This window comes from Abrus precatorius, unplaced genomic scaffold (assembly GCF_003935025.1).
Source record: "Abrus precatorius isolate BTA unplaced genomic scaffold, Abrus_2018 Scaffold6, whole genome shotgun sequence".
NCBI classification, from domain to species: Eukaryota; Viridiplantae; Streptophyta; class Magnoliopsida; order Fabales; family Fabaceae; genus Abrus; species Abrus precatorius.
Genome location: NW_020874406.1, coordinates 19,973,693 through 19,997,774, shown reverse-complemented (window position 1 = coordinate 19,997,774; position 24,082 = coordinate 19,973,693). Strand labels below are relative to the sequence as shown.

General features: G+C 29.9%; 2 protein-coding genes across 4 annotated transcripts; one reads left to right on the top strand and one right to left on the bottom strand.

Annotated features, from left to right (window-relative positions):
* Positions 1–9,966: 9,966 nt before the first annotated feature.
* LOC113869612 (phosphoenolpyruvate carboxylase 4) lies at positions 9,967–19,159 on the bottom strand. Of its 3 annotated transcripts, none has more exons than XM_027506035.1 (20): positions 19,004–19,159; positions 18,295–18,458; positions 17,678–17,792; positions 17,339–17,416; positions 17,147–17,215; positions 16,891–16,969; positions 16,519–16,595; positions 16,341–16,436; positions 15,506–15,644; positions 15,113–15,244; positions 14,732–14,805; positions 14,383–14,649; positions 13,484–13,609; positions 13,306–13,407; positions 13,089–13,235; positions 12,645–12,743; positions 12,183–12,271; positions 11,582–11,708; positions 11,292–11,498; positions 9,967–10,791 (listed from the first exon to the last, which is right to left on the bottom strand). In XM_027506035.1, exons 1-20 carry the CDS (start codon positions 19,157–19,159, stop codon positions 9,967–9,969), a joined length of 3,168 nt encoding a protein of 1,055 aa, XP_027361836.1. The 3 variants fall into 3 exon arrangements, with proteins under 3 accessions (XP_027361836.1, XP_027361838.1, XP_027361837.1); XM_027506037.1 differs by having other exon boundaries at positions 14,383–14,640; XM_027506036.1 differs by having other exon boundaries at positions 15,113–15,241.
* Positions 19,160–20,454: 1,295 nt separating this feature from the next.
* Positions 20,455–20,994, top strand: LOC113869933 (nudix hydrolase 1). The gene is made up of 2 exons (XM_027506482.1): positions 20,455–20,602; positions 20,693–20,994. The coding sequence occupies exons 1-2, from the start codon at positions 20,455–20,457 to the stop codon at positions 20,992–20,994; spliced, it is 450 nt and encodes a 149-aa protein (XP_027362283.1).
* Positions 20,995–24,082: the final 3,088 nt, after the last annotated feature.

Below are 24,082 nucleotides of genomic sequence, written 5' to 3'. Positions count from 1 at the left end.
ATGGTAAAAATGGAGGGTCGGCCTCAACCCACCAAGATATCAAGTCATAATGGTAACTGCAAATAACATGAGTAACCACTAACCACCAAGTTCTTCAACACACAAATCGAAAATTGCCACACAAGCACATATGATGCACCCAACAATTCATATGTTTAATTATATGCATAACTCCATAAACGAACAGTATTAAAAGCGTCCTATTTGACTAGGTTTAGATATGAGTATTAGCTTTCCAATTGTTGACTTCATGGTCATAATCAAGAATTTGGGGGTTATATCATCATGAATTATCTAGCTTCCAAAGGGATTGGGATAAAGCACTAGAGTAGCTAAAGATAGATGCATTTTCATTAGTTAAAAATAACCTAACCCTTGCATTGAAGTGATGATTCTACCAAGTGTAAGGACGGAATATAAATTAAGTTGCTAGTGGCAGAGCCCTTCTTTGTGAGTTTTTTCAGGCCCCCACTTTGACTTATCATATTAATTAGCTTGTTCATGTTCATTATACATAGCTAGTCATCAATTCAACATCCTATGTAGTTTAAGTTTAGCACTCAATGATGCAAAGCAATCACACCAATATCTAAACAAATATAAATCTAAAACTATTCATATATATGCCTGCCACATGTACAATGATGATTTTTTTTAACAATAAAAGGATTTATTTGATATTTTGTCGATACTTTAGGGTTTAACGTTTAATAACAACATTTATAGTGTAGAACTCTAATTTTACATAAACAATATGAAGAGTTTCTTTTAATGATATTATTTATCAATGCAACGACATTCGCATATCATATATATTATTTTCTTTCTTGTTTTTTTCCTCTCCTACGTCTGTCAGTGATTTATGTAGAATATTAAAAATAAATAAAAACTTAAAGCAAGAAGACAAATTAGAGTAAGGACAAATTAAAGGAGGGAACATAAAATACTATCATGATGTCTCAAAGTACATTTGTTTTCTTTAAAAAAAAAAAAGTTATTGGACAAACTCTGAATCCATACCACTATTTTTTTTGTCCTATTAAAGTTAATTGAACTCTTTGAAGCCTTGAAGGTGGACACAGACACCACTCTGGCCCAGATACATTATCAGTCATATTTCAGCAACTTCCCTTACCGTAGTACTTCAAAATTCAATATTAGTATGACGGTAATCTCCTCAGGTTGTAGATTTTTAAGAGTGTTTATGAATCCATTTAATTTAATATACTGTAAAAAACAAATAAATAATTGAACTAACCAAACATTAAAAATCTCAAAAGCCCAAAAAATGAAAATAGATTGGATCAGATTTGGGGTTTAATTTTGAAAATCAATTCAAACCAAACATTTATATATTTACATACATAATTTTAATTATGAAATTTATTATTCACCTAATACTGATACAACTATATAGTCATAAAATTGTAGCACTTAATTATTATTATTATTATTATTACAATTGTACACTCAAAGTGACGTCTTATTACTATTTTTCATCAATATATGTTATTATTTTAATATGTTTATAAGTTTAAAATTTTAGATTTTAAAGTTTTCTTGGGTCTAATATTTTATACAAGTTTACTTTATATATATATATATATATATATATATATGTTTTAGCTAAAAATAATGTAAAAGAAATAATAAAATAACTTATGTAACACCTAAATAAATTAAAAAAAAACAGAAGAGTTAACTTTGGAAGGATTTTATTATAGTGCTTGTTTGAGATATTATGTGTTTGAGATGTTTGAAAACTTTTATTCTAATCTTTGCTTAAGAATTTAAGACTATGTACCGTTAGTTTTGTTTGATTTTAAACTACATGTTTATTTCAAAAATGTATATTTAAAAAATTGAATTATTTAATCTAATCCAAAATGTATTTAATCAGATCATATTAGAGTTGATATTTCTTTTAAATCAATGTAAACGATCTGATAACTATTTGTTTGAAAATCGATTCAATTCAATTCGGTAACACTCCTATGATTTTCATAATCTTCTGCATAAAAGTAATATGCTCGCCACAGTACCATGCCCTATCAAAACTAGGAGAAGCCAAGATCCAGAAACTTGTCAAAGCTTCAGTGGAATAATTATAGTTTGGGAAGCACCTTGTTTTGTGCTTTGATATGTGTAGGGTACATGAATCGAACAATTAATTGTAGTGGGTTTGGTCATTATTAGTTCAGATTTGTTGAGTCATTTGGTGCACCAATTATATGCTGGACAAAAACTTTGACGTTGTTTTGTAAGTATTCAAGATACTGATTTTTAATTAAAAAAAAATATATTGTGTGTTGAAGTTATTACATGTTATATCTTCATTGATGAACTCTCTTACACTTGTGTTTTCATTGAAAAATAAATAAATATTTAAGATAGTGCATGCTTAAAGGAGTTTACATTAAATTTATAAAAATAATTTTTTATTCTTATAAAATTTTTAAAATATTTTTCATGAATTTTTTGTCAAATAAATATTTTTTTAATAAATTTTGTGAAATGAACTTTTATATAACAACACATTGTTAAATAAATTTATCTAATTGAGGTTTTTTTTTTTTTTTTTTTTTGTATCTAAACACAACACAAGTTTTGTCCATATACGTTGTAAAAAGATAAGTGTTACAATTCACATTACATGCACTTTTCCATATCCATATCCATGTACCTTTTTCTTTTTCTATTTACTAACTACCTCTATTCTTGCCTTGGCACTAAGATATGGTAGTGGGAGGCAAGTCAATTAAGGGGGCTTTAAGAAAAGTTGAACTCACATTCACTCAAGGCTAATTTGTCCATTTAGGATTGAATTATTAGGAGATGCAAATAAATTGAAATTGGGGTTACCAAACAAGGTGTGACCATGCCAAACTGGACCCATATCAGTTCTTTCACAGGTCTTAAGTTGGTATGATGTTAGTGTTTTTCAAAACAAACTGTTTCCAATAAGTGTCAAGTGTCAACTCATAAAGGCTACGACAGCAGAGGCTCACAATGCATTGGTTCCTTGATGAGATCCATTGAATGGACCATATTGCCTTGAATTAAATGGTTTCCTGTATAGGAAATTATTCTAACATTTTAATGAACTTATTTCTTATTCTATTCCATTTTTGAAAAATGATATTGAATTTTTACTATTCTGCATCATATATGCTTCATTCCATAGGTGAAAAGTGGCATCTAGCTTATGCATATTTGATGCGTTAGGCCATTTGGCTCCATAAAATAAATTATAATTGCAAACACCAAAATCTTTGAAAGGATAATGGAAATCAGAATCTAGTAGAAAATAAAAATAGCGAAGAAAAACGAAGTGACTTCACTCAAAGGGTGAATACAAAAAAGTTTTGGTACAATTCTATGTATGAGTCACTGTTAAATTGGTACTACAGAGCATGATACTTAATTTTGTTAATTGGTTGGACACCACTATGACAAAGGAAGATTGAGTGGTTGATTGGGCAAATTTCAATAATATCATAACTTGCAGGCCACTTGATTGAACCTCACTTCCTTTATGCAGGCATGGTATCTTCTTTTAACAACATATGGCATATTCTGAATTTTGTAGAAAGGAGATGTTTGGTAGATACTTGTACACTTAATTTGAGAGAGAGAGTAATACAGAAGATAGAGAAGTAATGTCGGGCCATTGCAATGGTACGGCAAAAAACGCTTTAAAAAATATCAGAGTAGTCGCCACCAAAGTTTATTTTAAAAAAATCTTGAAATTTTTTTTTAAATAATATGATTTTTGAAACCAAAAATGAGTTCGAGAGTCATTTACGTGTAAAGAATGTATTAGTACCCTACAACGTCCATTTAAAAATGGTTACCTTAAGTTAATTGTGCAAATTTATTTTAATCTTGAAAAATATTTATTTAGCCCCTAAATATCAATTATTTTTATTTTAGAAAAAGAAATATTATTTATTGAAATATTATTTGGGTTATTTTAAAAATTATTTTGACTTGACGAGTTTGGTTCCCGCTCCTACGTATCTCCGGATGCAATGGAGAACTCAAAATCACGTAATTCTATCTAAAAAATTATGAGGTTGGTTAATTAAAATTAAGTTTAGTAAAGAAAATTTATTTTGAGATTAAAATTATTTTCATACAATTATAATGTTTAGGATACAAGATAACGTGGTTATACATGTACCTTACGAGAAACAATACATAAAGTGAAGGAAGATCACACAACTGTATTACAAATCGTTAAGAAATATTTTATTCGTAAATGGAGTATTTGAATTTTAATTTTGATTATGATTAATATTGAAAGAAATTTAAGATAGCATAAGCTATACATGAATCTCTTATAATTTATTAGACTATCAAAGGCAATGTAAATTACATATTGATATTATTGAAATTTATAAAATGAAGAAATGATAGTAATATAATTTATCAAAATTTGAAATATGACTTAAGAAAATTTAAAATATGAAATTAATTCTATTTTAATAAAAAAAAATTTATTTGAATTGATTAAAGAAGATACTCATTTAATAAAAACATCAAAAATTTCATTTGATAGATTTATATTATATAAAACCTAAGGTAACGTTGGTACATATAGATTTTGACAATTTATAACGCATAAAGGTAGAGTCGCTACACATTAGCATTATAAATTATTTCTTAATAAAACAATTTAGATTTAAATTAGTTGATTGATTTGTAAGTTAGTATTAATGACAATATATGATAAATTAATATTGCATAAAGTCTTGATAACGTAGGTACACATAGACTTTATTAATTTATAATACATGACGATAGAGAAGCTATACGTTAGTATTATAAATTGATACAATTATATTATTATTTATTAATTAATTATACAAAAAATAAGTAATCATAAATATAAAATTAAATATAAGATAAAATAATCATAAATATAAAATTAAATCACATTAATATGATACAAATATACAATAAATAAAATAAAAGATAACAATCCTAAAAAGTAAGATATAAATAATGAAATATAAAAAAATAAATAATTTATTGTTAATGCTAAAATGAGATAAAAAAAAACCAACTCAAATATGATATTGTAAAGTAAACGATATCAAGAGATTTTAAATAAATAAAATAAAATAAAATAATTTAAACAAGGCTAACATAAAAAAAAATAAGAACTCATTCATTAAATAAATTAATAATTATCATAATAACAAATAATAATGATGATAAATAAATAAATAAAACTAAAATAAGAAATTGTATGTTGAACTAAATAATAATAAAAATAAAAATAAATAACAAAAATTCGGACAAAAAAATAATAAAAAATAAAAAAAAAGGGTAAAATGGTCCCAAATTTAAATTTTCCAAATTTGAGAGGGAAGGACTTTAGGATTAGGAGTGTGCTTTTCTCAAAAAAAAAATAAAAAAAGTTATGAAAGGGTGGAGGCGGAGTTAATGGAGGCCATGGTTTTGAGTGGTGAAGGTTAGTGAGAGCAAAAGGAAGAGGAATGAGAAAATGTAGGGAAAGAGTTTTTTTATGGCGAGTTTTGTGTTTGTGGATGATGATAGATGGAGAAATGGGTGGAGAGGTGGTGAGACATGAATGTTTGAAGTGGTAGTTTAAAACTTTTTTTTTTGTCATTTGGAATTGATTTGATATAGGAAATATTTATTCAAAATATAAATATGTATGAAGAAGAAAAATGTATAAAATGCATGATGAAGCTTACTTGATATTCTTAAAAAATTTTGCTTGTCTTTTGTTCTTCCTCCTTTCCACTAACCTTACTTTCTTTATATTTTCTCTTTTTCTCTCCAAGTTTAAGAATCCTCCTCTCAAAAGTTTTTTGGCCTCCTTTGATGCCTCCTCTACTCCATGATTCTTTTTTCTTTTATTGCTAGGGTTTTTACAAAAGGCCAAAAATTCTGAATTTTTTCCTTTTTATATATAAAGTAGCATTGGTTCAAGAGTTTGATTATTTGTTATATTCTATTTTCTTTTTAAAAATTAATTCTAAAATTTTCTTATTTTATTAAGACAAATTTTTGTTTTTTCTTTAAAACTTTTTGATTCCATTTTCCTTTTGTAATATTAGAATTTTTTTTTTAAATAAAAAATTTTAAATCAAAATTTTGGTGTTTACAAGTAATAAATGTGATGTGACAAAAAGAGAGTTAAAAAGAAATGAAACGATATTAAATGGATATTGACACTATTAAGGTATTTATAAGTTTAAATTGTTGCAGAAACGGAGGTTGTATAGTAAAATGAAAATACTGGAAAAAGGTATGAAAGATTGGTTTATATATAAGATTCCATTTCTTTAAAGAAACACAAGTATGTTCATCAATAAGAATGAAGTAAGGAATGCAAAATGTTATAACCCAAAAAGGAACCAGCATGCATGCCTTCATATTAAAGTAAACTTCGGAACCACAAAAACATGCAGTACATAGCTCACCACCTGGTTACAATTTGAGAAAATGGAGTAGTTTCAATTTTTGTATTGGGTATTAAATTCATCAGTATATCATTTTTTAAAAATAAATAATAAAAAGGCATCGAAAACTAAATCCCACAAGTCCTTAAGACATTACGTTTAGCGATAATTAATAATAAACCTACAATATTTACTATAATTACACCTTTCAAGAAAATGTAAAGAATCCCTTTAACAAGACAACAGGAAATTCTAAACACCAGTAAAAAAAACTTCATTTACTGGTGATCTATAGTTAGAATAATCTTCGTTGATATAATTTTTATCTAATAAATGTAGATTTTTACTGTGTGTCATTAAAGACGTTAAAAAAAGTGTCAATATATACATTTTATTTTTAATATAGGTTAATAATATGTATATTTATAAATTATTTTTTATTGATAAAACTTGTACTAATTAGCAAATGTTAATCAAATGACAAAACATATATCACTAATTATTAGTTTAGATTTTGGAATTGGATTCGAGTCCAGTGTTTTAAAATCAAGTCTATTAGAATTGACTCAGTTTTAAATTTTATATTTGACTTTTACAGAAATTGCCAAACTCAAAACCTCCATTATTACGTCGTTGATTGGTATAATAAAAAACTAAAAGCATTTTTTTATGTAATATTAAAATTATCAATTGACCTGACATAAAATTACAACATTTTTCCTATATGAAAATTAATATTTGTTTAACATTAATTCAGTGTTATTATATGAATAATACAATGTCGTGTTGCACAATTATTAAAAAAAAATCTCATAATAGATAAAAGACTATATAGAGATGAATAAACATGAGGTTAATTAGAGATAAAAAGATAAAGAAAGAAAAAACATACTTTAAAATTTGTTGACAAAGATAAAAAAATGGTCAAGTTACAAATTAGAAAATGATAAAAATGATGAGACGTGGACTTACAATTTTTAGAGTATAAGCTAAGAATTAGAAAAAGTTGGACTAATTATTTTTTTTTATTTTATGAAATTGTCATATAAAATTATAATTCTTATTTTAAAAGGGCCATCAAACATAAAATTTAAAATTAATGAGCCCAATTATAATTTTAAGCATTAATTTCAACCTAATTTTTTGAAAAAGACAAGTAAGATCGTAAAAGAACTGAAATTTAGCCTGGAGGTATGGGGATATTAGGGTAATTTAATTTAATAACAAATGAGATCATATAGGATTAAACATAATATTAGTCCACATAGCACCCAAAAAGTGGCTGGAGAGCACATTACTGCTCACACTAAACGTAGGTGAGAGAGCATTGAATCTTTAATCAAACTTTATTGATTTTATTGAACACAATCAATGAATTAGTTGTCAACATTCAATTAATCCCTTTGATTAACTTAAACCAATAAATTTTAAAAATAACTAAAAAATATCCAAAAAATAACAAATGTGAAGTTGAAAATACTGAGAAGTTAAACCGTATCCAAATATTCAAATAAATAAATAAAAATTAATAACATTAATTTATATATTTTTTTTTCATTTAACTTATATCTTACGGTTTATAATTTATTATTTCACATTAAATGTAAGTTAAATAAAAAGTTTAAATTAAGTGTAAGAGTTTTTAAACTTACACTAATATAAAAAAATCTTTTATATATATATCAAATAATGAACACAGGTCTTCATGCACTCGAGCTCAGTAATAGAAACAAACTAGTGGTAATTTGATTAGGGTTTTTAGAAAGTACTAGCTAGGTTAACTCCATCCAATCCACTGAGTTTTTAGCTAAATGTTTGTCAATTCAAGCCTATACCTGATAAAGTGTTAATTTACCATCAAGTTGTTTTAGTTCTCCAAGTCAATTTTTCATGGATGGTACTATTTTGTTCTCCAAACTTTTGAATCAGCAGAAATTGTTTCAAGGATTCATTTTACTTTGCCTTGAACGTTAATGGTGTGAATTGAACTATTTTATTTGAAGAAAAAATTATTTGCATATGATATTTTTATTTCTCAATAAAAATCATGTGCTATATACATAAGAAATGATAGAAAATAAGAATTGAATTTAAATATAATAAAATAAGAGTATAATATATTTTTATTTTATCTTATATTTTATGCATACTAAAATAACAAATTACATAACATTTCATTATTCTATCGTGTCTATTTTGAATTCAGTCCCTCTTTTAGAAGATATAATCTATACTAGAGAGATGAATAGAATAAATTCATGGAATATGATTATTATATTTTATTAATTAAATAAACTCTAAAAATAAAGTAAAAATAAAATATAAAAAATTTATTTTTATCATATTCTGTTATCTTATCCAATAAAGGAATTTGTAATATAAATATTTTTAATCCCTTAAGATAGGATTTTTTTTTAAATTAGTCTCTATTTAAATTTTATTTATTTTTAATTTAAAAAATGCTCTATTTTTGTTAAAAGTAAAAATTAAAAGGAAATAATTTTTTTAAAAGAAGTCATATTTTCAATAAAAATATATTTTGATCTAAATAATTTGAAGTATGAGAAATGATATAACATTCAAAGTACTTGCGAGGAATTTAGGGTTAGTGATAAGAGAAATGCTAAAAACGTACTCTGTATTTAATACTTTCTTTTTAGGAAATTAGGCACTTTCACTATGTCATCTTAAATGGAGGGAATAGAAGGAAATATGTTTGTTTCTCAACAAATAGAAAGGGATATGGCATCAAACAAAACATAGATACAGTTATCACTATTGTGCAAATGGCCTTGTTAGTTCCAATTTCCATGGTCAAAGAAACCCAAAGAAAAAGAAGGAAAGAAAGAAAACCAAGAAAGAAAAATTCTAGTTAAAGAAGAGAAACGGAGTTCCTGCAGTTTAGCAAAAACTGCATGAGATCTCAGCCAGAAGAAAATTTTGTTGTGATACAAAATTTAAATAAGTAATGTAATTTAATAAATTGCAGCCCTAAGGCAGTTTTGTTTTTTAACTGCAGAGAATCTTATATTTGAACATTGTGGGAGCTACTAATCGATCATCATAACAATGACCAAAGATAAATTAATATCGTTAATAATGTTCAATTTTTAATCTGTTATTTTATGAGATATGATTGACTATGGGGAAATTTTGGATTTCAATCACTGCATAAATTAATTTAGGAAATGATCACTTGAAATCTGCTTTCTTAATCGATATATGGCATAGCCTGGCTCAATTTTCATTTGATTGTCCACACAAATTCACATTTGTAATAAGAAAAAGAAACTAAGAATAGTCATCAAGTAAGAAGCAAACTAAATGCGGGAATAACAAGTTTTCTTCATATTTTGAAATTATATTCCATTTGTTTAAAGTGTAGACAAAAAATATTCATGGTTATGAATATATATTGATAGTTCATTAGGACCCCCTAATCCTAGAAATGGTTGTAAAATAACTTGGGAAAACTGGAGGTGAACATGTTGACTTAGAAGACAAGTGAAAATTATAGTTCTCAGGTAGTTTAACCGGTGTTCCTCATTCCAGCAGCAATACCATTTATGGTGATGAGCAAAGCATCTCTAGCTTTATGGTTGTCATCATCACATCTTAACCTCTTAAGTATCTCTACCTGCAACAGGTTCATAGGATTGAGAAAGGGAAGTCTACTCTCAATCAACCTCCTTAAGCTTCTATTATTCTGCTGAGGTTTCTCATGCCCACTAACCAATAGTACAGACTTCCCTGTTGTTATGAGCTCATTCCTTAGTTGTCGACCGAGTTCTTGTCTCTTCTCTGACACAAGAACTTCATCATAGTGCTTAGCAATTGGAATATCTGCTTTTCCCAAAACCATCTCAATCAGGTCTATTGTACTTTGAAAGAAAGGCCACTCTTTATACATGGCTTTTAGCTCTTCAGTTTGTCCTTTCTCACAAGCACCTTTTAAGCCTGCTCCAACTCCAAGCCAAGCTGGAAGAACAAATCTGGTTTGAGTCCATGCAAATACCCATGGTATGGCACGAAGGTGTCCAATTCCTGTTGAGCTCTTTCTCCTTGTGGGGCGGCTACCTATGTTGAGAAAGCCAAGCTCAGCTTGAGGTGTGGCTTCATTGAAGTAGGCCAGGAACTCTGGGTTTTCATAGACTACACTGCGGTAACACTGGCAACTGATTTTTGAAATGTCTTCCATGAGATTGCGCCATTTTTCTTCGCGGGGTGGGAGAGGTGGTCGAAGGGTAGCAAGTAGCACAGCTGTTGTGTATATCTCAAGCTGTCTAACAGCTGTCTGTGGCAACCCAAACTTGGCCTGTACCATCTCTCCTTGCTCAGTTGATCGTAGAGTTCCCTGCATTGTATCATGTAACATGCCAAAAAGAGTATCATTGATTCAAGAGGATTGCCTGTAATTGTCCTTCCAAATGTCTATGGAGAACATGATCTAAAATCTAGTTCACAGTTAAACAAACATATAACTTGACTTTCAAGTAACAACAAATTTCCTATGCTCTTCTTGGCTTAAAATTTGTTTGGCTTACTGAATGTTACCTATTGTCTAAAACACGACAATTTCATGTTCTATGACACTCAAAAGCCAACAATTCTTTATCAATTTGAACAAGAGACTAAAAATGCTTGATAAGTTTCCATCTTAACCTTTACCAGCAGTCCTTGAATTAACTAACAACCTAGCCTCTAATGAGTGTAAAACTGGATTCTAGCAATGTGCCATACGAAAAAATAACAAAAATATAGATTCATGACAACTAAATTTTTGAAAAGGAAAATGGGAGATAAATTCAAACTTCTAGGTAAAGGTAATAATTAAGGTTAAGATGCATAACCCACCATCACAGATCCAGGTGGTTGGGACTGAATAGCCAGGTACGTTGGGCCACCACCACGGCCAATACTCCCTCCACGGCCATGGAATAAGGTAACCTTAATACCATACTCATTGCATGCAGCCACAACATCCTCTTGAGCTTTGTAAAGTTCCCATGCAGCAGTGAAGCGTCCAGCATCTTTACCAGAATCAGAATACCCAACCATAACCTGCATATATAAATTTATACTACTACCATATGGATTCCCCATTATAACTATCATAAATGATATTAATCTCTAAATAAAATTACCTCTTGATGCCCATTATGGTTTTTAATGATGTGTTGGCGGTACCAATCTATTGATAAAAGTTTTCTAATAACTGAACCAGCTCCTCTTAAGTCCTTCACAGTTTCAAATAGAGGAACCACCCGCAGCCTGTGTTGGGACACATGTTGTTACTAAAATTCAAACATTCTAGCTGGACTGCAAGATTTGTTTTAGATCAAACATTCATAGTGAAATCATAAATATTCTCTTCTGCACCCTTCATCAGCTTTTGACCTAGTAACAAATAATGCACAACAAGAGTATTCTCGTATTTCCATTTTATAAGATCAAGCATGTCCTACTACTTTTTTAACCAACACGAACAAATTGACATTACTCTTCTGGAAATTGACAAGCACACATGCATAATCTAAAATTTACATGAGAATGTATGCGTATAGCTAACATGTAATATATATGATTCACTCATTTATTCCAATTTTTTACTTGAATAAAAACACACGGAGTTACAATTTACAAGTACAATTTTTCGTTTCAGGCACCCTTGTGATCAAATAAGTATAAAGTTAACTTGGATAAACTACATTTGAGTAAAATATAATATTTCAGTTCCATACTTACGTTCCACCAGGACATGCCCTTCCTTGTTCACTCGTAAAAGCAAGTCGTGCATCCTTCTGTAAAAGCTCTACTGCAAGGACATCACTTGCCTGACAATCAAGCAAAGTCCAAAATCATTAGTATCAGTGCTACCAACTTTATTTTTCAAACACTATCATATCCTAGTCCCTAGATGCTTTCTTTCACGGTTATGACCTTGTCAAGTTAAAGTGTCAAAAAGATATTAGACAACTAAATTATCAACTGCAAATAATATAGCAAAATATTTTTAATGCAAAATCAAACAAGAAGAAAAAGAAGGGAAGACAAAGAAATAGGGAGGGACTTATGATTGACGGCCTCAAAGAAATTATTCAATGCCAAAAGACCTGGTGAATTTGGCATCTAAATTTATATTGCACAAACGTTTCAGTTACGAAACTGCTGTGGAACATTTGTAAGAACAACGGCAACTAATCATACATTTGAGGCCATAGAGATCACATAGGCTCCAAGTGAATCACTCCCTAGCTCAGCAGCAACTAGGAACGTATCCAAGACTTCTCTAACATCTGGAGCAACCTAAAAGCAATCAATCACGATGCTAATCAGAAACAGAAATGCAGGAGCATAGACCAGAGAAAGAATTAAATAGTTTATTTTACGTCAAGAACAGAAATTTTAACTTCAACAGAAATGAAATAAATCCAAGTCAGACTGGTTTGACATTAAAAGGATGTGGCGGGGTAGCTACAACACTTATGCAAGCAATGTACCCCATTTTTTCTTCTTAACTAGAACTCAAATGATGGATAAGGGTCAATCCATTACTGAGGTTCCAAAATAAAGTTATCAAAAGGCATATCCTTCCCTACTAGATGTAGAGCTTGCAAAGCTAGTGCTGAGTATATATTCTAACTATCTCACCTCTATACTAGGAGGAACCAGTGGCCTCTTCCCTTTCAGCTCTTTAGTTAAGAAGTCCAGTTTCCTTTCTTCATCCCATTCACTGTATTTACCCATATCCAAATACCTTGTAATTGCATCAAGTGTTTCAGCATGTCTACCAGATTCCTGTCACACCACTAGCTTCAGGCCACAACTGATTATCCAAACAATAATGAGCAAAATATTTAAACCAGACCTGACGCAAGTCAAGCTTCATTAACACCATGCCAAAGGTAGCAACTCTTCGAATCAGATCAGCAAGTCGACCATCAGCTAGCACCCCAGATCCACATGATTGCTGAAGAAATGTAGAGATAAATAATGATTGTGGACAATCTGAGAGTGAAAGAAGATAGGAGAGGAAGAAAGAGTACCAAAGATTCATAACAAAGGAGCAGAGGTTCCAAAAGTTGATCTTTTGTTTCATAATATTCAAAAGGATCATGTTCACATGGACCATCCTCGATAAGAATCTCCAGCCTTCTACGAGTTTTCAGAAGCTAAACAAATGGAACAGAGGATGAATACATTTACTATCTTACGCTATGGATTTACAATTTAAGATTATCAAATAATATGACAATGTATAAAATCAGCAAAATTCCACAAAGTACACATATATCAATTAATCTTAATGGCACATCAGATCCGCAACCCTCTATGAACAATATTCCACCGTATCCATTATAGCTCCTAATAATGCATATAAACTAAATGATCCATGAGTCTGTACTCCGTCATTCTAGCTAAAAAATCTGGAAAAAAGTAATACATAAAATATCAATCTATGCTGAAATCAATCTTATAGTGCTTTATTTGCCACACATTATGAAATAACATGGTTACTTAATATTTCAGCCCACTGAATTTTAAACCCCTTAAAGGACAAGTCAAGCTAACAACATGAATAGATAAAGACAAGATAACCAGTGTTAGATTGTCCAGTTATCGGATGAAAATTTTGGATTTACTCTCTTTCATAATTACTTTTCATGCAACTTATCTTCTAAAAACCAACACACTATTGACATCCACCCCAAACAAAATTGCAATATAATTTATTTCATTTTCAAACTACACTCTTCTGGATTCGTTTAAAGCCTTAATAGAACATGAACAGGAACACATCTACCATATGCCATGGTATAAAGCATAAAACATTATGAAAACAACCATAATATGTAATCTTATACAAAGCACAGCAGCAGAAACTGAATACCAGTGTTCATGACGTCAACTTTCAAGTATTACTGAATTGAATCAAAAGTAATACCTTATCTTTTACATTCCCAAGGACAACTCTGTAAGGAGCAATTCCAGGTAGCTGAGGGAGCTTTGGCTCCAACAGCTTCTGAAAACTGGACCTTCCTATTTGGGATTCTGCAAACAATTTCCTCTGAGCAAGAAGTTGAGTAGAATTGAAAGAAGGAGAGCGTGTAATTGAAACTGTTGAAGCATTGGAATTTGCTGAACTTGGTAGTGATGGACGGTTATTGTGACTGCCATCACTCTTCGTAGTTGAACTTGAAATCTCACCATCCTATAAGAAAAAAAAATCTATGCATATATCATCTAGGATCAATGGAAAATTCAGAAATCCTACAATTACTTAATTGATCTACCTTGCCCTTGTGATTGAGTTGCTTACGATCCTGTCCTGGGATGTCAAGTCTGGGATGCTCAGATCCCCCACTTTCTACATGAAATAATATATTCAGACAACTTAGTAACATATAATAACGTATACTTAATTGGGTAAAGACTTTATATATGTCAGCAAATGAATTACAAAATTGCACCTTATTCCTCATGCATGAGAAGTTAATTTTAGGATTGGAGGGATTCCAATTCATTATTCATGCAATCAGTAAAGAGAATTCCTTAATTAAAGATTATATAAGCGTTAGGGGCCACATAAATAAATGTAGATATATTTGTGTTGTTCTAAAAAACGTGATATGCAAACAAAAAACTAGACAGCAATTTTAAGCAAAATTGTGTACCGGCACAAGAGGGTAAATGAGCTCCAGCTGGAAGTTTAGTTGGAAGTTGTGAACCTTGCTGATTAAGATGTTTTGATTGAGTTTTACTCATAGATTGATTCCAATGCTCATGACGTTCCTCATTGTTAGCTTCTGAAGAGAAAGTGATCATCAACTCTTAAAAGTAGATTGAAAGAGTATCAAACGTATCTTTGAAGATTAGAACCGTGATAAACCATGAACTAGATGAACACTACATGGAAGAAACATCTTCAGCTGATCATGTAAAGACATCAGAAGTTCATAAATAGAACAGCAAATAGAAGGCCATTACACTGCACTGCATCATCAAAGATGACTCCTATGTCCATGCATTTGGAAGATATCACCATAAACAAAACTGAAGTAACAAACCTTCTAAAATTGTATGTGCCAATTTCAACAACTTATCGCTGCACCGTTTCATTGATAGCTCAAATCTCAGGCTATCAACTTCCCGAACGTAGAGGTCAATTGCCATCCATCTTGACAGAAGTGAAACATCTTTTGTAACCTGAAAAACAAAAGGAAAACCAATTGCAGAATTTTATGTATGTCAATGTTTACAGGATTAAATCAAAATCACAAAAGTCACCTACAACAAGAAAATCCCACTCCTAGATTAGACAAATTCTGGTAATTTATAATGTTTGAATTATAAGAAACAGACTTCATAATTGAAACAGTAAAGCTCATCCTGCCACCATCTGAAGAAAACTATAACAACAACAACCAAGTTTTATCCAGCACTTGAGGGAGTGAAAACATGGAGCAATTAATGTCACTGACCCCTATCAAAAACCAATTTTTTGACAAAGCCACTTTGTTGCTCAATATAAAAATAAAATAAAATAAATTCAAAATAATTTTACATTTGCCGTCAATTGCCAAAATAAGAGCCTGCTCTTATATCCTACTTTGAGACTAAAAATTGACTAAAATGTTCAACCACCACAAAATTTCAAGAAAACTATTCAAGGAAATATTTAACATGTTAGAAGCTCATTTATTTTTGCTATAGTTATCCCTGCTCAATCATCAATAAGTTTTCATTTTCCAAAATGTCATGCACACTACACATGTTTAGGTTGTCAAAAATATAATGGTATTACAAATTCAACTTAGCTCCCACCAATTGAAAACTTCTCTGCCATGCATGAATGGTATCACACTAGATAGTCATGCATAAATGGATATTTAAAAATGCTACCTTTGCTGTCACATTTGGGTTTCCATCTCTGTCACCTCCCATCCAAGATCCAAACTTTATGGGAGTGCAAGTCAATGGAAGTGATTTTCCCGTGTGCTGCAAGGAAAGACAAATTGCATTGAAAAAATTAAATGGAAAGAATGTACATGTTAATTGACATGGATTAAAGATGATATACCTTTTTTAAGGCACTGCTAACCCGACGTAAATAATGAGGAACAGCTTTCCAGAGTGACTGCTCCACAATATTCAATCCTGGAAAATTGAAAAATAAAGCAAGGGGTTCTTCCACTTTTTCTTTCTTTTTTTATTTTTGGACAGTGAATCAAATCATGCTAGCTAACACATAAATTTCAAGGGCTACCTCTCCTAAAACATTAAGCTATTAGGTGTTCATGTAAGGGCCTTTTGGAACAGCAAGGAACAAACTCTTGAACATTTGAACAAAAAGGCCATGAAGCATTGTTAAGAAACAACTCAAAAACTTAATCTATTAGGTGAAGGGATATGGAAGGTTTAATATTTAACACATAATACTCGAGCAACTTACCAGCCCTCGCTTCATCAACTGGTGTGGGTTTCTCACGCCTAAGCTCATCAGTCTGCCATATTGAAGTTATCTCTCTCACCTACCAAACACATTATGATTTATGAGAATAGAAGAAAGTGTGCTAGAAAAAGAAATGGCACTACTCATTTCACAGTTAAAGATATAATATCCCACCCTAAAACACAATGGATTTGTACTTTTGGGGTACAAACACTATGACAGTTAAGTAGAGTGGAGAAAAGTTCAAGAATGGTACCAGATCTTCAATCACCATTTCTCGGTCTTCAGGACCCAGATCTGGTCGATCATTATACTCCAAAAGATGCTTTATGAAGGGAAAAAAGTAGTTAGTGATAAAACACTTGCATGATATTTGATTTTCAAAGCTCAAACCTACAGTTTTATTAAGGTCAAACAAGCTTGTATATTTAAGAACAGAAAAACTCACAGCAATTTTGATGTGTTTGTATTGCAGGGTACGGCGATTGATTTGCGTGGGATGAGCTGTAAGAACAATTTCGACCTCCTGTAGCAACAAAAGTAAAATTGAATTTTGAATAATAGTAGAAATGAGAACCAGGTTTCTACTAAAATCAGTAAGATATTAATAAGAAAAGAATATGTCAAGAAAGTAAACAATTGTTAGTTTTAATCTCAGTTTGTTGAGTCCATTCCACAAGATTTCAGAATCCAAAAATGGTTCAATGACAATGATAGGTAATCTTACTTATTTCATCTACACTTTTCAGACTATGCAGATTGGCAAGAAGTAAAGAACAAAATAGACCTGCTTGCAAACTGTGTTGTAAAGCTCATCTGGGGAAACTCCACCATGCACTAGCTGGTTAAAGATGTCATCACAAGACTTTGCAAAATGAGCCATGTTTCCTCCTTTACGAACCCTGCACAAACATAAATTGTGAGAAACACTATCCTATCCTACCCTCAAAGTTGTTACTAGACTAAGTAGCCTTCATTGCAAATTTTCATAAAATCAAAGAGACATACATACTAATCATCATATGTTGCATCGGTACGAATACACGAATTGGGTACTATATGATATGCAAATACGAAAATTTTTTAAAATAGGATACAGATACAACAATATATATTAACTCAAATATACATATATTTATGCATGCATGTTGAATATTATACAATAACTTAGATCCAATCTAACTAAAATAACAATTTTACAAAAATCCCTAAAAATAACTAAATATTCTAATAAATTCTATAAAATATAAAAATTATCACTAATAATTAAATAGTGGCAGATAGGCGTGAGATACGGATGCAAGTGTATTGTATGCATATCGATACACGCATGAATCAACCTTTCATCAGAACATCAACTAATAGAATAAAAATAGTAAAATAGTTGGAGACCCGAAAGAATACCTATGGTGGGTTTCAGCTATACCCATCAAAGTAAGATAATGGCTGAAGGCACGAGCAAGATTCAGAGCTTCTTCAAGTGTCATCTTGGATAAGTCTGAAGCCAGTTGCTTCTCTATTATCGCTGCCATGTCCTCCATCCCAGCTTGTCTCATATTACAACCACTCTGAAAGAAAAATAAACAACAAAATGTTAAGGAATTTTCAAAGGCTAGCTCTGCAACTTGGTTACCAAATGTGACATAAATGACACAAAGCAATTAAGTTTTCCCACTCAACAAACAATATTGAAGATTACATTCATTCATAACTTGAGGAACCCCAAATATTAATCACAGGAATCCCCATTACATGCATGCATCATGAAACACTAAATGCATTATGCATGTCCTGTTTCAACCTTGTGCCATTTCCTGAGCAACCAAACAGGGTCCCCAGAAAACAAAAAGTTATGAAATCACAACGTCAAAGGAAATTTACTAAAAAGACAAACCCCATCACTAATAAAACACAAATTCAACGTTAAAATCACAGAGTTGAGTGTCCTCATAAAACTAACAGTGATCTGATGAAACCTCAACGACAAGAACCACCCCCCCCCCAAAAAAAAAAAAAAAAAAACATTATTGAAACAATCCAAAATTAACGTTAAAACCATTGAATATTGTAGAAACAAGAGAAACAAAAAAAAAAAAAAAAAAAGGTAAAAAACCTGTGATAGGACTCGAATTTTTTCGAGTTTGTCAACGAAGGTGGTGCCAGCCTCTCTTTGCAACACGTCATTGAGAAGATTCCCAAGCAATCTACAGTCATCATCAAAGCCTTGGAAGGAGATTTCCTCAGCAATATCGTCAGTGGTGTCCGTCATTGCTAGAGAGAGCGAGAGAATGAGGATAGCAAGAGAGAGAGAGAGAGAGAATGAGAGCAGTAAATGAGAGAGAGAATGAGAGCATATAATAAGGTGGCAACGAATAACTAACAAGCGGGAAGGAAGGAACCGTTGGGAAATTCTGTGACTGTCACTCATTTCACCAATTGCAAGAGCGTTTTACTTGGTCATTCCCATTTCATTTTCCTCTTTCAACTCATGTTTTCTCCAATGTTTTCGGGTACCTCAGATCATGGACTTTAAAATTTTCATTCTTGCATGACTTCTGCGTAGGTTAATCATCATCATTTGTTATCATCTGTCAACTAATTAGTATTTGGTAAGCTTGATTTTATTAGTATACACTATTTAATGAAAATTGAATGATAATTTCATGTCCTCTATCATACTGACAGATAATTTTGTTAATGTTAAAAAATGTGATATATATATATATATATTAATGATGTGATAGAAAAATAAAAATCAAATATAAGAAAATTGCATATAAAAATATAACCACTCTACTCTATGGATAATAATAATTTCACATTTTATTAATGACTGTAAATGGTTAGAGAGAAAAGAACATAAAAAAAGGAGAGGAATGTGATAAAATAGATGTTATTATGATCCATTGTAATATAACAACATGTGATCACAATGCCTTGCTGGATTAAGTATGTCTCTGTGGATCCAAACCACCTTTATCTTTGTGTTTCTTTCCTTGTTCTCCAAATAAAAATGATGTCTTAGTAAAAATAATAAGTAAATAAATGCAATTTTTCAACCATGCGTTCATTTTTTATTGAAAAAATAAAAATCATACAAAGTAATTTTTATATTCATATCCTTATTTATAATTAGACTAAACTTCAGTGCAGAATTATTGATACTGTGTTTGTGTTATTTTTAATTAAAATTAAAGTTTTATTCGATAATATATATATAAAAAATTATATTAATTGAGAACAAGAAGTGATGATGGTAAAAGAGAATGGGGATAATAGAGAAAGAGCAGAACATAGTTCAAACTATCAGACGACCACGATAGAATAAATTTATTTTAATAAAATATTTATATTTAATGTTGTTTATTAATAAATATTAAAACAAAACTTGATTAACCAAAAATATCATCAGCACCGCACTTAAGTTCTTCCAACGCAGACAGAAAACCCAAAGCAGCACGTGTCATGTTATTACTGGACAAAATCAACACAGTGGAAATTCCGTGTTCAAATATATAGAGCTCCAGTCCTGAGCAATCACTTCACAAATTTCAAACACGAGAAATGGAGAACATCGGAGAGTCCCCGGTGCCGGTACCGAAAGTGGCGGTGGCCGTTTTCCTCTTGAAGGGTAGATCGGTCCTTCTCGGCCGCCGCCGCTCAGCCGTCGGCAACTCCACCTTCGCCCTTCCCGGCGGCCACCTCGAATTCGGTCTCTCTCTCTCACTCTCACTCACTCTTTTATTATCACAAAATGTTTTTCATTAAAAAGATAGGAACTTGATTAAATTGGGGTTTTCAGGGGAGAGTTTTGAGGAATGTGCGGCGAGAGAAGTGAAAGAGGAAAGTGGGTTGGTGATAGGGAATGCTGAGTTGTTGACAGTGACGAACAACGTGATGTTGGATGAACCAAGGAAGTGTCACTATGTGACTATCTTCATGAGGGCAGTGATGGGTGTGGATGGAGAAGAACAAGTGCCTCTGAATCTCGAACCTCATAAGTGTGATGGTTGGGAATGGTATGAATGGGATCATTTGCCACACCCTTTGTTTCACCCTCTCCACAAAATGGTCAAAGCAGGTTTTGACCCATTTCCCCACTGATTTTCATTTTGTATTTTGTTCTTTATATGTTTGTAATCTATAAAGATTTAGTTCACCATGCTGCCTTTTCTACTTCAATTCCACATGTTGCTGTCAAATCAATTCTATTACATATATTATTAAGCTCCTCATTGTTTTAAACAAATGTTAATCTTTGCTTTTAGTTTTTAAATTAATCAATAAATATTATGGTTAATTTTTTAACAAGTGCTTGGTAGGATCTTTGTTTTATTGTTAAAAATTATATCTTTTAATAAAAAAGTATATGTTTCAATATATATTTAATTTAGATTGATTTAAATACATGTTGTAATCACATTTAAGAGTTTAATATTAATTTTATCATATTCAAATGAAACGTATTAAAACTAAATAGAATTAATTTCGATAAAATTATTTTGTGCCACAAAATTGGAAAGTGTGCAAGTTGGAAAGACAGAAAGACCAATGTAATAATAAACTAATGAAGACTTTTAATTTTCTAAATAAAGGATGATCATACCATTCAAATTTTTTAAAGGATTAACAAATTTAAAATAAAATTTGCGTTGTAATATTTTTAATGGATTAAAGTTTGTTTGGTTAAATTAAATTCTTAATGATTATTATTATAAATGAGTTTTCAATATATTTTTTCACCTTCTTTTTAAATGAGTGTAATAATAAAAGAGAATAAGTGTATGCTTACTTCAGGTTCAGAATGGGGGTGTTGCTGGAGATGGTTCACTTGGGACCTTCTATTATTATGTTATTACTTTTCTTAAATGCTGGGTCTTTTATTCTCTAGTCGATGCTCATCTATATTAAGCAACTCAAATGCCATGAACCCCAACATTTAAGTAAATTTATGAAATAAATTTAATTATATAAATTATATTGAAAATTATTTATTTTACCAGAAAATTTATCAAAATAAACTAAAAATACATTTAAGTAAAGAACTTAATTAAAATACTTAATCAATAAACTACACAAAGACTGTACAAAATTTAACTATAAATTTTAATATAATCAATTAAAAACAATTTATTTTGATAAATTATATATAAAAATATTAAAATAGATTTAAAAACTATCATTTTTTCCAAATGTCTCCTAAAATAATTTTTCTTTATAAATTCCTTTGAACGTCCGCTTAATAATTCCTTCTACCAATCAGACGATTTGAGCTTCCCATTTCATTTCAATTTCTAATTTTTAATAATTGAAAATCAATTGGAGATAGGTAAACGGCTTTTTTTATAGTTTTTTCATTTTAAAATTTTAAAAATATGATTTTTTTTTGGTAAAATTACATGAATATAAAAAAAAAGTCAAAAATTATTGATGACAACTTTGAGTACTTTTATAATATTTTATTATTATTTTAAAATTATTATTCTCAAGTTGAGTTTTTTATAAAAATAATAATATTTTTTATACTTTACAACTTCTTAATCTTTGAATTTCTATACCTACACAAAAATTCGTCAATAACGATTTTAAATTTTGTACTTTTGTAGTTTTTTCATAAACACCAAATTTTTATATATATTATTTTTAAATATCATATATAACAAACTAATCAATCATATGTAAACTAAATAACAAATTAAACACTATTTATAGTCAAAATTGCTAATAACAAGCTATAATTTTTTAAAAGAATTATATTTTTGCATGTATTATTTGAAATAGCATACGTAAACAAGTAATCCTAGGTAAACTAAGTAACAAACTAAACACTATTCATAGTCTTCTTGGGTAGAAAAAGGGCACTTAACAAGAATAGCTCAGAAAACATAATCGAATAGTCGTAGGGTTGGTTTGTGGATCAAAGGTTTGGTGATCCGTGAGATTGGTGAGTCCTTCAACACTCTGTTTTTACTTTCATCCCACTCTGCTACCATTGCAATCTACTCAAATTATCTCAAGGTACCAAAGAAAGTGCCACTCCACATTTTTTTAATATTTCATAGATTCTTTGGAACAAAGTCAATTGGTCCACACTAACAAGCAAATAATCACGCAACCCACCTTTTTTATTTATTTTTTCTTATAAAATAGGAATATTGATTAAAAATTGTTTAAAATATCGTTAATGCTTTTTTATGTAATTCATAATATATTTTGATATTTTTTTAGTAAAAATATTTTATTCTTAATTTTTAATTCAATGTAGAGTGTTCTTCTGCTAACTGATAGGGTGTAGTTTATTGGCTCGATGCATCTATGGACATAACAACCTTTCTGACGTCGTTGCTACTTGCTTTTCGATTCGGCTGTTAGCCGTCCACCAAGAAAGTCTACTTGTTAAATAATTAATAATAATATTTTCATAAAAAACATATTGAAATTATTATCATAATATCATCAAAATTAATTGGTATAGTAAAGTATATTTTCAATAAACAGAGAGAATAATAATATAACTATTGCATAAATAGTGCTTAGTAATAACCTTCAAATTCAAAAACAGAAATAAGTAACAACGTAATGCTATTAAATAAATTATAAAAATGTTTCTTTTCTAGAAATATAAGTCTTTTGAATTCAATATTTTTTTTGTCCTAAAAAAGGTGCTAATAGTCTATTTTTTGATTGAACCGTAAAATTTATACAAATCTTATTTAATAAAATTTCCATAGGATTTGTTTAATAATAGAAATCATTTAGGAATGTCTATTAACATGACCCTTGAAACAATCAAAAGTCATTTTCATTAAAAATATCTAACAAGACTCGTCTTTTATATCGTTTCCATTTTGATATAATTAAATTTAAAAATTCATTTTCATATGGGTATGATATCTTATAATGCAAAATTATTTTTAGAGTATAAATAAGATACAATTATAACGCCTATTTTTTTAATAAAAATATTTATTTTAAAATTAATTCATTCATTACAAAATTGGTGTTGAACACACAGAACAATTATCAATTAACCAAAAACATTATTTGTTAAGCAAAGCAAACAACCATTGAGGCTATTTTGGACAAGTTTATAAATAAATATTTATAAAATAAAATAAAATAACTCATGCACCTTATATTTTAAAAAAATAATTTAAAAAACTTCCAAAAAAAAATTAAGACATAAGTTAAC

What these genes read in the sequence shown, in the direction of transcription:
- LOC113869612 (XM_027506035.1), bottom strand. Translation starts at nt 19,159, where the DNA reads ATGACGGACACCACTGACGATATTGCTGAGGAAATCTCCTTCCAAGGC. An exon ending in TCCTTTGTTATGAATCTTTG is followed by an intron (nt 13,408 to 13,483) that starts GTACTCTTTCTT and finishes ACATTTCTTCAG; the next exon opens with CAATCATGTGGATCTGGGGT. An exon ending in AACCACCTGGATCTGTGATG is followed by an intron (nt 10,792 to 11,291) that starts GTGGGTTATGCA and finishes GATACAATGCAG; the next exon opens with GGAACTCTACGATCAACTGA.
- LOC113869933 (XM_027506482.1), top strand. Translation starts at nt 20,455, where the DNA reads ATGGAGAACATCGGAGAGTCCCCGGTGCCGGTACCGAAAGTGGCGGTG. An exon ending in CGGCGGCCACCTCGAATTCG is followed by an intron (nt 20,603 to 20,692) that starts GTCTCTCTCTCT and finishes TGGGGTTTTCAG; the next exon opens with GGGAGAGTTTTGAGGAATGT.